Below are 13,129 nucleotides of genomic sequence, written 5' to 3' on the forward strand. Positions count from 1 at the left end.
CCATGCTAACTGCAAAATCAACATTATTAATATTAAAATCTATGAACATAAATAAGGTGTCAAAGGTTCTCATTACTTACGTGCTATAATCTGACACAATTTGCTGCTCTCCATTCTTTTCTTTTACTCTTAAATCCAAAATGGTGTGTTTCACAGAACTATGTAAAGAAAAAGCTCTACAAAAATAATAAACCTGGAAATAGGCATTTGGTATGAGATTCAGACCATCTGCCTTCTGAACAAATTGTCCTAAGCTGCCTTTGTAGTCAGTGGAGTGAAATAGGTATTTCCACAGCATTATCCATTTGACTTATTTTATATGTCTATTTTTGGATTAAATGAATTACCTTAGAAAACTGCCTCTTTTTCTCCATCGACTATAAACGGAGTACAAGGAGACCAGCGCAGCATAAACTTTAATACCGTGGACATCTACATCTGGTCAAACTAATCCACACTTTCTGGTAGCTTTATTCTAATAATACCATTTTCATTGATTTCAGTTCCCTTCTGAAATTCTTAACTCATTAAAAAGCTACTGAACTAACTCAAAATGCTGACTGAATAACCCTTCTTTTTGAAAGGGATAAAGCTTTGGTAGGAACACACAAATCTTGTTTCTACTAACAGTGCCTTGCTTTAGTTCCTAGATATTAGAACTTACAACTCTTTCATAAGAATACATCACTGTCAAAAAAATTTTTGCTTGCAAAACACTGGCTTTTTTTTTCTGGCCCACTTTTTTTCTTGACAAATTATTTTTTTGTCTTGCTAACTTTCTCTAATAGCCATAAACTTCTATTTCCCCAGGTTTCACATTTCACATTGATATCTCTTATCCTTTATCTCACATTTCAATATCAAGTATGTCTGTTGTGTTTCAACAGTCCTAGTCAGAAAACTGATCTTGCACTCGCAGCTTTTGTGATTTAATTTAATTCTATATTTAAGTATTACATTTGTACCTTACATTAGATAGTTCATAGCAAAACTCATATATTTTGGAAAAGTTCAAAAACTCTTTTCTTGATTCTGATGTTCATTCTTGCTCTTAAAATCCCATAACACATATAGAAATACATGCAATTCTATTAAATGCAAATACAGGCATAGCTATGGTTCTTTGACACACTGCTTTCAGGAACTCTCTTTTACACTCAGTTCTTTATCTACATCTCCCAAGACAAAAGTGTCCATCTTGCTTATACCATGAACCACACACTGTTTGTGCAGAATTCTTAGAAATAACTGTACTTCCGGCTATGAACTTAAACTTTGTTTTCTGGGTGTCGTTATCCTTCTTTAGTCAAAATACACGTTTTCACATTATACTTCCTGATTTGGTCATTCTAAGGTGTTTCTTATGTATTCAATCCTAACTTTTCCTTCTTTTATTCCTGGGAGAAAACATGAGGCTGGTCCACATCAAGAACAGTACAAGTGAGTGGCTATTTTTATATGGCGGAAAGGATATCATTCCTACACTCCTGCCTTGTAGCTTCCATCTTTTCCTACAGAAGCTCACCCTTAACTCTTTGCATTTCCACTTCACCCCACATGTCTTAAGATTATTGTCTTAAGATGTATGTTCATATTTATTTTAATTACGCATTCTAGATTATCAGACTTTGAATTGATAGTCTACATGATATTGAGACTGTCACACAGGGAGTGTCCAGACTGCAACTCAAGGATGTTATTATGTCCTTGTATCTTTCATAGCTGTTTGTACAACTCCAAGTCTCTTTGTAGGTGGTTAGATTTTATATATTAGTGCCAATTAGCTTTTTTGCATAGACTGATATTCATTTGCACAATCCTGGCACTAATTTCTGCTTTATGTATTTCTGTACTTCATAGAAATTAAACTAACTTCTCTCTTGCTTATTTAGAACAGGGATAGGTGTTCTGACATACTCCAGGGCTTTGTATTTTTATTTTTGTTTTGTTCTGGTATTCCTATTTCCTTCCACAGTGGCAGATTCATCTCTCTTAACAACTCTTGCTTTTTTTGCCCTATGATAATGGCTTTGCAGAGCAATCTGATCTCTAATATCTTAACTCCTTTTAATTACTAATGCTACTTTCAAGGTTAAGTCTGTGACGCTCCCTTTCACTGGTTTCCTTCATTTGAATTTATCTTTGTCATAGCAATTTGGCTCAACACAATTATTCTCAGAAAGCTGCATTGCTTCTACAGAACTGCCCTGTCTTCCCTTTGGAATGCCTTTAGGCACCTACCACTTTGGTTTTTGACATTACCTAGAACAGAAAGGTCTTATGTTCATCCACTAGTTTTTTGACCTTGGAATTTTACACATGCAGTTGAAATGCTCTTTGGATCTTTTGCATGAGTTGTCTCTGTTCTTCCTTCCAGACACCCTGGAAAATTTATTTACAGTTGCCTAGATGCAGTTACAAATATTTTAATGTTATTTATATTAAATTCATATGTCATATATGAAATTCATGTCCTCTGCTGTTATGACATTTTCTTTATGATTATTAAGATTCATTCCAAGAATGGAATTCTGTAAGAATGGAAAACACTTGTTGATAAATGAAGTAATAAAACATTTGCCACCTATGCCTGAAGTTGTCTTTCCTCCTCTGTTACATTTCTACTCAGTAGGAAATATTTCAGAAGGAACTAACAGAAAGATTCAATGCTGGGTATAAGCATGATGGCACAAAACAGCCATCTCCGAACAGCACTGACCAGACCTTTTCTTACAAAATACTGGCAAATCATACAAGAAGAGGTGTTTTCTGTACACTTCCTGGGGAACTTATTCTATTGCAGTGATTCCTAAACTTTTGGAATAATGGTCTACCCTCAAACATTATTACAATCATTAATATACTCCCAAACAACTGTGGACTTCATGATTTTTTAACTGTTTAACCTGTTTCTGTGGACAACTTAACATAAATTCAACAACTAGCAGTGTTCCATAATCTACACTGAGAGCGCCATGTTCTGTGACACAAATGTCATAAGCTATCCCCTTGCAGGGAGCACATCTCTACCACCAAGGCGGTCACTTCAAACCCAAGTTTTACGTTTTTATCATTTATAGAATTTTAAAAACCTTTAAAGCCGAAATGGACAACTTTAACTCCCTATACCTATATACAAGAACAAAGATACATGTAATTTTGCTTTATACTCCTATTGACCATGACTTCACTAGCTCTCTGTAAAGTTGCTTCAATTATTATGTGCTAAGCTAATATCTTACAGCAAGACTGAATGTGCCTAATTTATACTTTGAGACATTGCTACACTCTTCTATTTGCTTCCTATACTTTTCTGTCTGCTTTTGTATTCTCTGCCTCACTACAGTATCCTAATCTCAGCTCCCTCTAGTCAGTGGATATTCTCTTTTTCTTCTGAGGAAGCATCACAGCCTACAGTTTGATTTCTGGTCCTTCTGTTAATTTTGCAGCCCATCTCTAATACTGTTTTCTAAAGATGGTTATTTAGAACTAGGTATAGATTTTACGTGATGGTCTTTCAAAGTCTTTTTACAAAGGCCAAATAATTTCCTTGCTTCTATCTTAAATTCCACTTATTTATGCGTACAAAAATTGTGTTGTTTCTTTAGAGAGAGAGCTATGTTGAATGCTCTTACTAATATTATTATCAGCAACAATTCTAATGTCTTTTTCTGAGTTACCATTTTCTAAGGCATACCTGTCATAATGCACACCTCTAGAGGCTTTATATCCTAGATGCAGTGCTTCATACTATATCAAAATCCATATTCTTGGACTGTGAGTATTATATCAGGCAATTCTCAACAATAGCCTGCTTCCCTATTAACTGAACCAATGCACACCTCATGTGCGTACTTACCAGATTTATGAAACTGCCTAGTTAGTTGATGCAAACATTAAATAGCTTTGGACAATTGATTTCAGGGAAATCAGGCCAACAACCACCTTGCTCATTTCAATCTCTTCATGTGTAACTATGTTTTGCAACTATTGATAAACTAGATTTTAATCCATCTAATGACTTGACTGCTAACTACATCTCACGCAAGTTGTTTAATCAATGCGCCATGTGGTATCAGGTCAGGTACAGTAATGCAGCTATGTCAGTGTGATTGCCTTTTGTAACCAGATTTGGAATCTTGATAGGTTTATTGGGAGAGGAAGGGAAGTAATGGCAGATAAAAGGAGAATAAAAAAGGAAAGGAAGAAAATTGAGAAAAAAACTATACCTATGAAATGCTTTCAATTAAATTTTTATATCTTACTGCCTCTCCTTCTCTGTTGTCAGAGTCCTAAATAAATAATTGCAATTTATCAACACGAATATTTGGCTCATTTCATGATGTATACCTTTCACTCCTTTTCAATACTAGGATTTTTTCAGTTTTCCAAGATTTGTTAACAATACATGCCAGTGATTCAGATAACTCCTCTGCTAGTTCCCTCAAGATTCTTGAAGGTTCCTGGCTGCAAGTTTCAAGAATCTCTGAAGTTCAAGAAATCCTTCTAAGTTCTTTGAGAATCTTGGCTGCAAATTGTTTGTATCTTTAAGAAACTGGGCACAAAAATGTTTCAAATATAAGACTTTTCTGTGGGATGTTAAGAAAAGATCTGAACTACAATGGCTCTTTACAGACCACTTCTTACAAAAACTTCAAAATCAATATATTGTACCAAAAGCTGTTTTCTATTGTTGTCATGATGTTCAGTGTTATACTTGCACTGAATGAGCAACACATACACCTTTTTTTAATCAGTAATTTATAGTAACCTTTGCCTTAACAATAAGAAACCTAAGTTATTAGTAGTGCTGACTTCTACATATTATCTCTGCATCTTAGCAACTCAATAAACAATAAGATGAGTAATATTGTTGTGGTGTAACACTTTAATTAGTATATTTGCTGTCCTTGGCCCCTAGAGCTCCCCCACCGTTTCTATGTATAAAGGAGATGATTTCAAAATCCTACCTAAATTTCAAGTTTGGTAATTGTATTTTGCATCCCTAAATTCCCACTGCACATTCCTATGCAGAATTGTATAGAAATGTTCTGCACAGTTAAACTGTTGCTCGTTTCCACCTTAGCAGTTCTTTACATTGAGGGAGAGACTGTGGCTTTCAAGCCATGGCCCAGGAAAGCTGCAGGTGCCTGCTGTGATTTTGCGTGTTGTGCATAAAGACGAAGAGCAATCTGTTCTATCCATTAGACAGGGGAAAATTACTCCTCTGATGCACTAGGCCTTCCTGACAGCTCAGTGGGAAGAGGAACCGTGTCTAACCTAGCCCAATTTTTGTACTTTTAACAATTTGAGTATATTCTGTCTATTTCTGCTTGTCTGTCTCGTCAATTTAGACTGTCAGGTCTGCTGGCCAGGGGCGTATCTGCCTCCATGGTTTTATAACAATTGACTCAGAAGAAACAATTCTGAATGCTGGAATCTAAACATCCATGTCATATACATTAAGTAATTATCTTAGTGTAAGAACAGTAGACAAACTGACAGCTATCATATTAGTCTTTCACTGTAACTGATAGACCCATTGTAATGCAAGAAGGCTTTATATGCTTTGAAAGGAACACAATCTTGTTAATTTCAGCAAAGATGGCACTAAATTTAATATGTATTTGCAACAATTTTGCAGTAGAGCAGACAAAAGAAAAGATTAACTATATCAGCTCTTACCTGTTTTGCAAACGCACAGTGGATTTCCATCAACTTGTGTCAAGCAGGTTGAGTTGTTTATGCATGGATTGTATGGAAGGTCACAGGGATTGAAGGGCTGATGGCAAAAGTCACCAGTATAAAATGGAGGACAAATGCACACAAATTGTCCCTGGATAACAGACTCGTAACAGGTGGCACCATTTAAGCATGGTTCAGAATCACATTCATTTATATCTTCACTGCAGTCTGGCCCTGTCCAGCCTGCTGTACATGTGCATCTGAAAAAGACGAGGAGATATGGTGGAAGAATGAGAATCAATGACTTAGCCCAATCATGTCCAATTAATTCAATTAAAATAATTCAAAAATCAATAATGTCATTCTGTGCATAGCTTTCTTCTACCAGTTATGTCAGATTTTGCTATGAATAAATGTTATATTGAGATTCTTCTCCCACAATCTATTTGTGCAAAAGGAAAATGATTTATTCTAAATCACAGGATGTATGCACTTGGAGAACCATCTAAGTCAATGCAGACAGAATCATCTGTGATCTTTTTTTAAGCTGCTAAACAACATCGTCAGAAATTATCGGGTGTGGAAAGCAAGGTTCTTCAAGCTTGAGAATTGAAGACATTTTCATATGTGTGAAACCTGTAGGTAGGTACTGTAAGTGTTTGGGAAGAAATGCAGCAGGTAGCACTTGGCATACCTTTAAGAAAGAAGGTAGAAGGTCAAAGGCACAATAAAAGATTGAAGAATCTTCTCTTCATGATGCTGTTTCTTCTTTGGTATATGCTTTTGTGAAGGGCTGATACTGACAACACAGCAGAGAAAAACCTGGACCAATAACTACAATGCATCTGACTGCAAAAGATCTTTTTTCATGAAACAGATAAATACCTACTCTTATTTTCAGCAAATATGATAAAGTTCTAGATATTCAAAGATTACAATTTGCTAATGATTTCAAAGTTGCCATGGAAAATTTCCCCCATAATTGCAATGAAAGAAGGATCTTTGTCATATTTTACTTACTTGCTACCAAATGAATTGAATTATTCATTGCCTGTGTATTTGAATATGATTTGAGCTTTTCAATTGGTTAAGTGAAATTTTGTCCAAGTGCAGAAAATACGAATGCAATGGCCTTCTATGACAAGGCAAAATAGTATCTGAGACCTTCTTGTGTAACAAACTTTCCTTGTGACTTTATGAAACTTTTTAATACATTTTTGAGTATGTTACTTCTTAGTTATGTTTACGATCTAAACATATACACAGAACCTTTTGAAACCCCCCCACTAAGCTTAAATCACATAGATTATCAAGATGGTTGGCTGTGATGATTTGAAAACTAAAGTTGATTGTAGGGAAGTAGATCACTCAAATATAGTCTGGTATTTCTAACTTGATAAAAGGATTTGTTCTTAATAAATACTTTATTTAATGGAGACTCAACACAACTGCACAGTTCTATTCTCCAGGGCACAGATACAGTTTGTCACAAAAAAGAACATTTTACCTCCCTTAAAACAAATACAGTAAGTGTTTTCTTTGGAATTTTAAATGTTTTATATGGTTGGCTTGTGGGTATATTTTCCATGTCACCTGAAATGAAATGGATATTACTAAGGAATTCTATCATTCAAGAAATCACATACATTTTAGCAATAAGGAGTCACAACGGGGTTACTGTTTGTTTTTCATAAAAAAAACCAGCTGTAACTATAAAAAGGTATTCTTAGGTTACTCTGGTAAAATCACATTTTTGGAGTGATTTTTTAGTCAGAGCCCTCAAAATACATTTTCAGAAATACGATCAAATAGTTTGCAAATACATTTTGTTAATCTGCTTTAAGCACAAAAATCCTATCTGATTTTGCTACTTATGATATTGTACACTTGGTATGGAAGCAATACTCCTTGATTTAACACTGAATAACAGGTTCTGTTTGCAATTTATTTAGTACCTGGTTTAACTTTCTCTTGAAGGGTCAATCCAAAATAGTAGAGTCTCTACTACAAATTATGTGTTTCTAAATCACTGGCACTGGATATACCGGAGCTGACTGTCCCAGTTTAACAGAATGGATATTTTAGATGTGAATTGTTTTGTAATGCTGTTTTTTTTCCCCAAGACAACATTTATAAGATTTTGAATAAATTACTACCAATGACCAGCTACAAGCTGGTATTTAATATCTTGTCAGTGCTCCACTTACAGCTTGGAAAACTCACAATATGGAGAACTTTCACTTTGTGGAAGGGGGTAGGGTTCAATTCTTAACTGGTCTAACTGTTACAGGAGTAACTGATGTGCAAAGGGGCAAAAACAAAACATGCTCAATTCCATTCTTTTCCATAACGAGTTTCATAACAGCCTTTTGTGTTATTGAAATTATTTGGGATAGCCTAAGGGGACATTACGTCAGATGGAGATCACTTAAACAAGGCAATTATCTAGAGTACACAAGTAGCCAGTCCTACCCTGGCTACCTGCCAGCCAGCAAATCAGATGCGAAGGTCAATATTAACGCAAAGGAGTCAATTAATAAGATAATTTTACTTTATTCTTGTTTGGATTGTTAGGAGTTTGCTGGTGTCATTACATGTGAAAAATGCATAAAAATATCCACCCTGAGGCCCAGTTTAAGACTCAAGACTCCATTTTGTAGTAATAAGATCTTCCATTTCAACAATGTTAGAAGGCAGTATTAGAATATTAAGAGTACAGAATAAAGAGTAGAATTTTTTAACTGTGAATTATCAACTAAGCTACTACAGCTAATATTCTCATACATTATCTGGTCAATGAAATGGAAATGAGCCAGAAACCCAAGCAGTTTTTTTTTCAATGAGACAGCTTCATTCACTGCATGAGAAAATCAGGAAGATTTCTAGAATATGCAAGGAGAAAAAAAGTAGGTAGCACATGCCTTAATGAGACCATACAAAGACAGGACAGTCATTGCTCAACTTTTTTCTGCTCTTTTTATCTAACTTTTAAACGCAGAAAAAAGGTCTAAGAATACTAGTGGGATATCATTAAAGTTTTCACATGCCTTTTAAAGAAAAAAGGTAAATATGGGAAATGTTCTGTATTCAACTTTATGTTTATTTCTGAGTTGTTTAGAAATTTTTTGAATTTATTTGCCAAAATTTGGTATTCAAATGGCAAATAATAATGCCATTATTGGTATTCATAATGGTAAATTTCATAAAATCAATCTAAAATGCAAGCTATATAAGTTAATGAATATATAAACAACTATCCTCTGTACAAATGTTTTTATAAAAATCCCTCTAGGTATGAATGACTGCTATTACCTGGAAAATTTTTTTGTTATCTGTCAGTATTTAGTAAACATTTCTGCTATATGCAGGAGGGATATATATTCAGAATTTCTTTAGAAATTCTGTAAGTTTAAAAGACTGCTTTTTAAGGCAAAATATACCATATATATTTTTATCTATGTAAAAAAGCTAAAGTTCTCTGTGTGTGTGTGTGTGTGTGTGTGTGTGCGTGTGTGTATGTGTATAAATATATGTTTCTTTGGGTATCTGAAAAAAAATTATCATAGGCTGAACTCTCATAAAACTAAAGAAGCAATGCAGTAAACAGTCTAAGGTCAAGAAACAGTCAACACTCTAAACTGGAAAATGTTTTATCCATTTTCTCTTACGAACAAATAGAACTACCATCTTTTTTCACATGTCACTAAGCTGTAAATTCAGAAGCTGAAAATACTACAAGGACTTTCTTATAAAAATTTTAATATTTATGAAAGAGTGACAGAAGTGTAAATTAAACCACAGCCAATCCCTAAATAAGGCACATCATACATTTCCAGGCTAATTATGAAAATATTTGACTTAAAAGTCTTTTACCATTAAGCAAAAAGAATCTTCTGCTTTCATCTCTCAATTGCATACTTGTTTGTAACTTTTATGCAGAAAGGCAAGGAGACAATAACCTAATAGAAATATCAAAAATAGCAGTATCCCACTGCCATGCTCTTTCTGCTCTATAATTTACAACGAGTTGTAATGAAACTTTTAACAAAAAATAGCCAGTAAATTAATTTTTCTTGAAAATAATTCAATGGCTTTTTGAAATGCAATTTTAATTTAAAAAATGAAAGTTTCTGCTATTAAGCAGCAAAGTAATTTATAGTATCTTCACAAAGAGGAATCATACAGTGGCACATGCAGTAAAAGAGAAATAGAAGATGAAAGCTTATTTAAAAATTCCTAATTTTAATTAATTAGCCTTACTCCATAAACTGTATAAATGCTTTCTTTAGATAACTGAACTTAAATATTTCCCTTGATATTACAAAATCAAGCTATGCATGATTGCTTGCTTTAGGTAATAATATATAAGCCAAACAGTACTTTGATTGTGCCTTATCCGTACAAGAACTCCTCCAACCCATATAGATCAGCCTTCATAGGTGTAATCTCTGTTAGCTCTCCATAGATTTAAGAGTTTTCCATACAGGAGAAGATAATGAAAAATAATCAATATAAATTTTATCCATACTTTTATATTTTACTACCTGCTTAAACACCAAAGTTTCAGTTAAAAATTGCAACCTGCAGCCATGAATGGGTATCCAAAGAAATTACTATTAATGTGTAAGTTCCTATAATGCTATATGATCAACTAAATATTAAATTATTTGGTTCTCATCAGTTTAAAACACCCCTTTTTATTTTTCATGTTCCAGTGGAACGTATTAGTATCACTTGCCTTATGTGCTACCCTATGGGTTTAAGGAATCAAATCATATGGAAGATTCTTAGCAGTCACAGAATGGTTGAGGTAGGAATGGATCTCCAGACACACACACTTATATATACACACACATACGCCCCTGCTCAAAAGAGAGTCACGTAGAGCAAGTTGCTTGGGACTGTGTCTAATTGGGTTTTGAGTATCTCCAAGGATAGAGACTCCATAACCTCTCAAGGCAACCTGTCACCTTCACAGTGGTTAAGTAAGTTTTTATTCTTATCAAAAGTAATCTCCTCTATTTCAATTTGTGCCCACTGCCTCTTGTCTTTTCACTGGATACCACTGAGTCTGGCTCTGTCTTCTTTACTCCCTCCCATTAGCTATTTATATACGTTGATAAAATCCTCCCTGAGCCAAAGCCATCTTTTCATCACACCATCAAGACCTACAGTCCATTTTTAATCTCAGAATTCCTCAGTGACTTTCTATCAATCGGAAAAGCATACCAGTGTGCTCATTCCAACTCAGCTCAGCTAGAAGCACTGGAAAAATGACAAATCTTGACCAAAGCAGCAATGAAACTCATTTTACCTGACCATAATACACATTTCAGAAGGAAATTCACCAATGCACATCACAAAACTCTAGAGACATACATTTACAGTCACCATAGAGGCTTCAGTTATTCCATTTTCTCTCCTCTTTCCTTCCATAAACATCTTTCTTCTTTTATTTCCTGAAAGTTTAACTCACTCTTTGTTCCTCAGACAGAGATCTGATGCATCTTACATACTCCATCAGCTTTCACCTGTAAAAGCCGTTATGAGTTTCTCTGATGTTCTTCTGTTGCTTTTAGTTCTCCACTTTCATATGTCACTCCCAGTTGTTCTCCTCAAATTCCCACTCTTGTCTCTCCACCTCCCCCTGAATTCCAATTTGAGTCTCTCTTTACCATTACTTCCATATTCCTTTGCTATCTGCTTGCTTCCTAAAGCTCTTTGTAACTCATTAAATACGACTTTTGCCCTTCCCAGTCAAAAGCCCCAGGCTCGGTGCTGACCTGGCCATGCAGAGGCTCAGGCGTGGCTTTGGCCTGAGCTGGACTGCGCTGGTTTGAGCACCTGCACTGGGGTCCAGGGCATACTGTCTGCCCTGCTCCAGCTCCAGCTCTGGACCAGGTCCCTTTGAGGAGGGGGTGACACCCTCACTGTTCACTGCCTGGCAAACAATAGGCCTTTGTGGCATAGGGCTGGGATGGGGGTAGCTGTCAAACTGCAGCTGGCAGCCCCGGGAAGGGAAGCAGGCTAGTGAAAGGAAACATAAAAAAAAAATTCAAGTAGGCCCAAGACTGAAGACAAGAAGACCCCCACTATGAACATCACACTCCTCCTGGTGAAGACCTCCAGATGCTGATGACATGACATGATTCCACTCCCATCCCCACCCCAGTTCTTTCTGAGGAAATCGCTGATCTCAGGACCCAGAGGGACACTGCAAGGATGATCCTAACACCAGAGGAAAGAGGAAGGTAATAGTAAATTTTCTTGTGCAACAATTTTAACTGTGTTATTATTGAGGCTTTTCAATGCTAGACAATTTTGACTACTAGACTGTTATACATTCTTCGGACTAACAGTGAATTTTTCTCTCCATACATATTCCCCCACAAAAAGGCACTTCTGTTCCCAAGTACTATATGGGTTATGTGTTTTGCCTACTCCCATCACTTTATTTTATGCTTGAGCATACTGCAGGAAAGACTAGAAATGCTGTTAGACTGGCCAGTAGTGGTCAAACAGAACCACAGTGTGCACTAAGGAAACTGATATCCACTCTATACCAAATATAACTGTAGCAGTAGTTTGAAATATAACAACTTGCCTCCCCTCTTCAAACTTTAGTGTGTGTGTATGGATGGATGTTGGGAGTGAGTACAATATCTGCATGCAGTTCAGGTCTTTTTCAATCAAGAAACTACAATGGGGTATGCATGGAGGCACAAGAAGCATCTTTGCATGTATTTTTTCACTACATAGACCCCACCTTCTCAAAACCTGAACAAAAATCAGCATTGGTCGTTCTTTCATTCCCCATACTCAGAAAAGTTCTCTCCTTTTTAAAGCCATGTAAAATGCTCAGTGGTACAGTCACTTATCTGCACTTCTCACATCAGTACGGACAAATGGCCTGACATGCAAAACTCTTCTTTGATGAAAAAGTGTAGAAATAACCATTTTTCTACTGCACGCAAAGGTGGCAGGAAGAAGTCTCTCCAGAATCCCCATGAGAGACTTTGACGTGACAGGGACTGAGCTGCAGATCATTAATGGGAATCATCTGAGATTAAATCTCAACATAGCCTTTAATGGTACATAGTATCAGCACCAGGTTGAAAGACATCAAAAAAATGATAGCAATCTGTAAGTGAACCTGCTCCAGCACCATGAAGAATGTACTCATCTCATGGCTGCTAGTAGTTTATAGTATAGTTTATAGTATAGTTTATAGTATAGTTTATAGTATATAGAAACTAGTTGCTTACTCCATTCAACACTGTAAAAGTAGTATCAGTTTTTAATTCTTTTTTTTTTCATGCTCTTAACATGGAACATACATATTAATCTTCACAACATCTTTTATGAATGTTACGTAACAATGGCTAGAATTTTTAGATGATTGAGGCAAAGTCATAAAGAAAAAGAATGACAAACACTGCTAATT

At 35.5% G+C, this 13,129-nt stretch overlaps 1 protein-coding gene across 1 annotated transcript in view; it reads right to left on the reverse strand.

The window, feature by feature from the left end:
- EYS (eyes shut homolog) overlaps nucleotides 1–13,129 on the reverse strand; it is a 1,042,686-nt gene that overhangs the window by 561,197 nt on the left and 468,360 nt on the right. Inside the window, exon 24 of the mRNA XM_068937477.1 lies at nucleotides 5,686–5,945. Within this exon, the coding sequence (XP_068793578.1) occupies nucleotides 5,686–5,945 (260 nt within the window). The remainder of the gene's footprint in view (nucleotides 1–5,685; nucleotides 5,946–13,129) is intronic.

This window comes from Struthio camelus, chromosome 3, assembly GCF_040807025.1.
Source record: "Struthio camelus isolate bStrCam1 chromosome 3, bStrCam1.hap1, whole genome shotgun sequence".
In the NCBI taxonomy this organism is placed as follows: domain Eukaryota; kingdom Metazoa; phylum Chordata; class Aves; order Struthioniformes; family Struthionidae; genus Struthio; species Struthio camelus.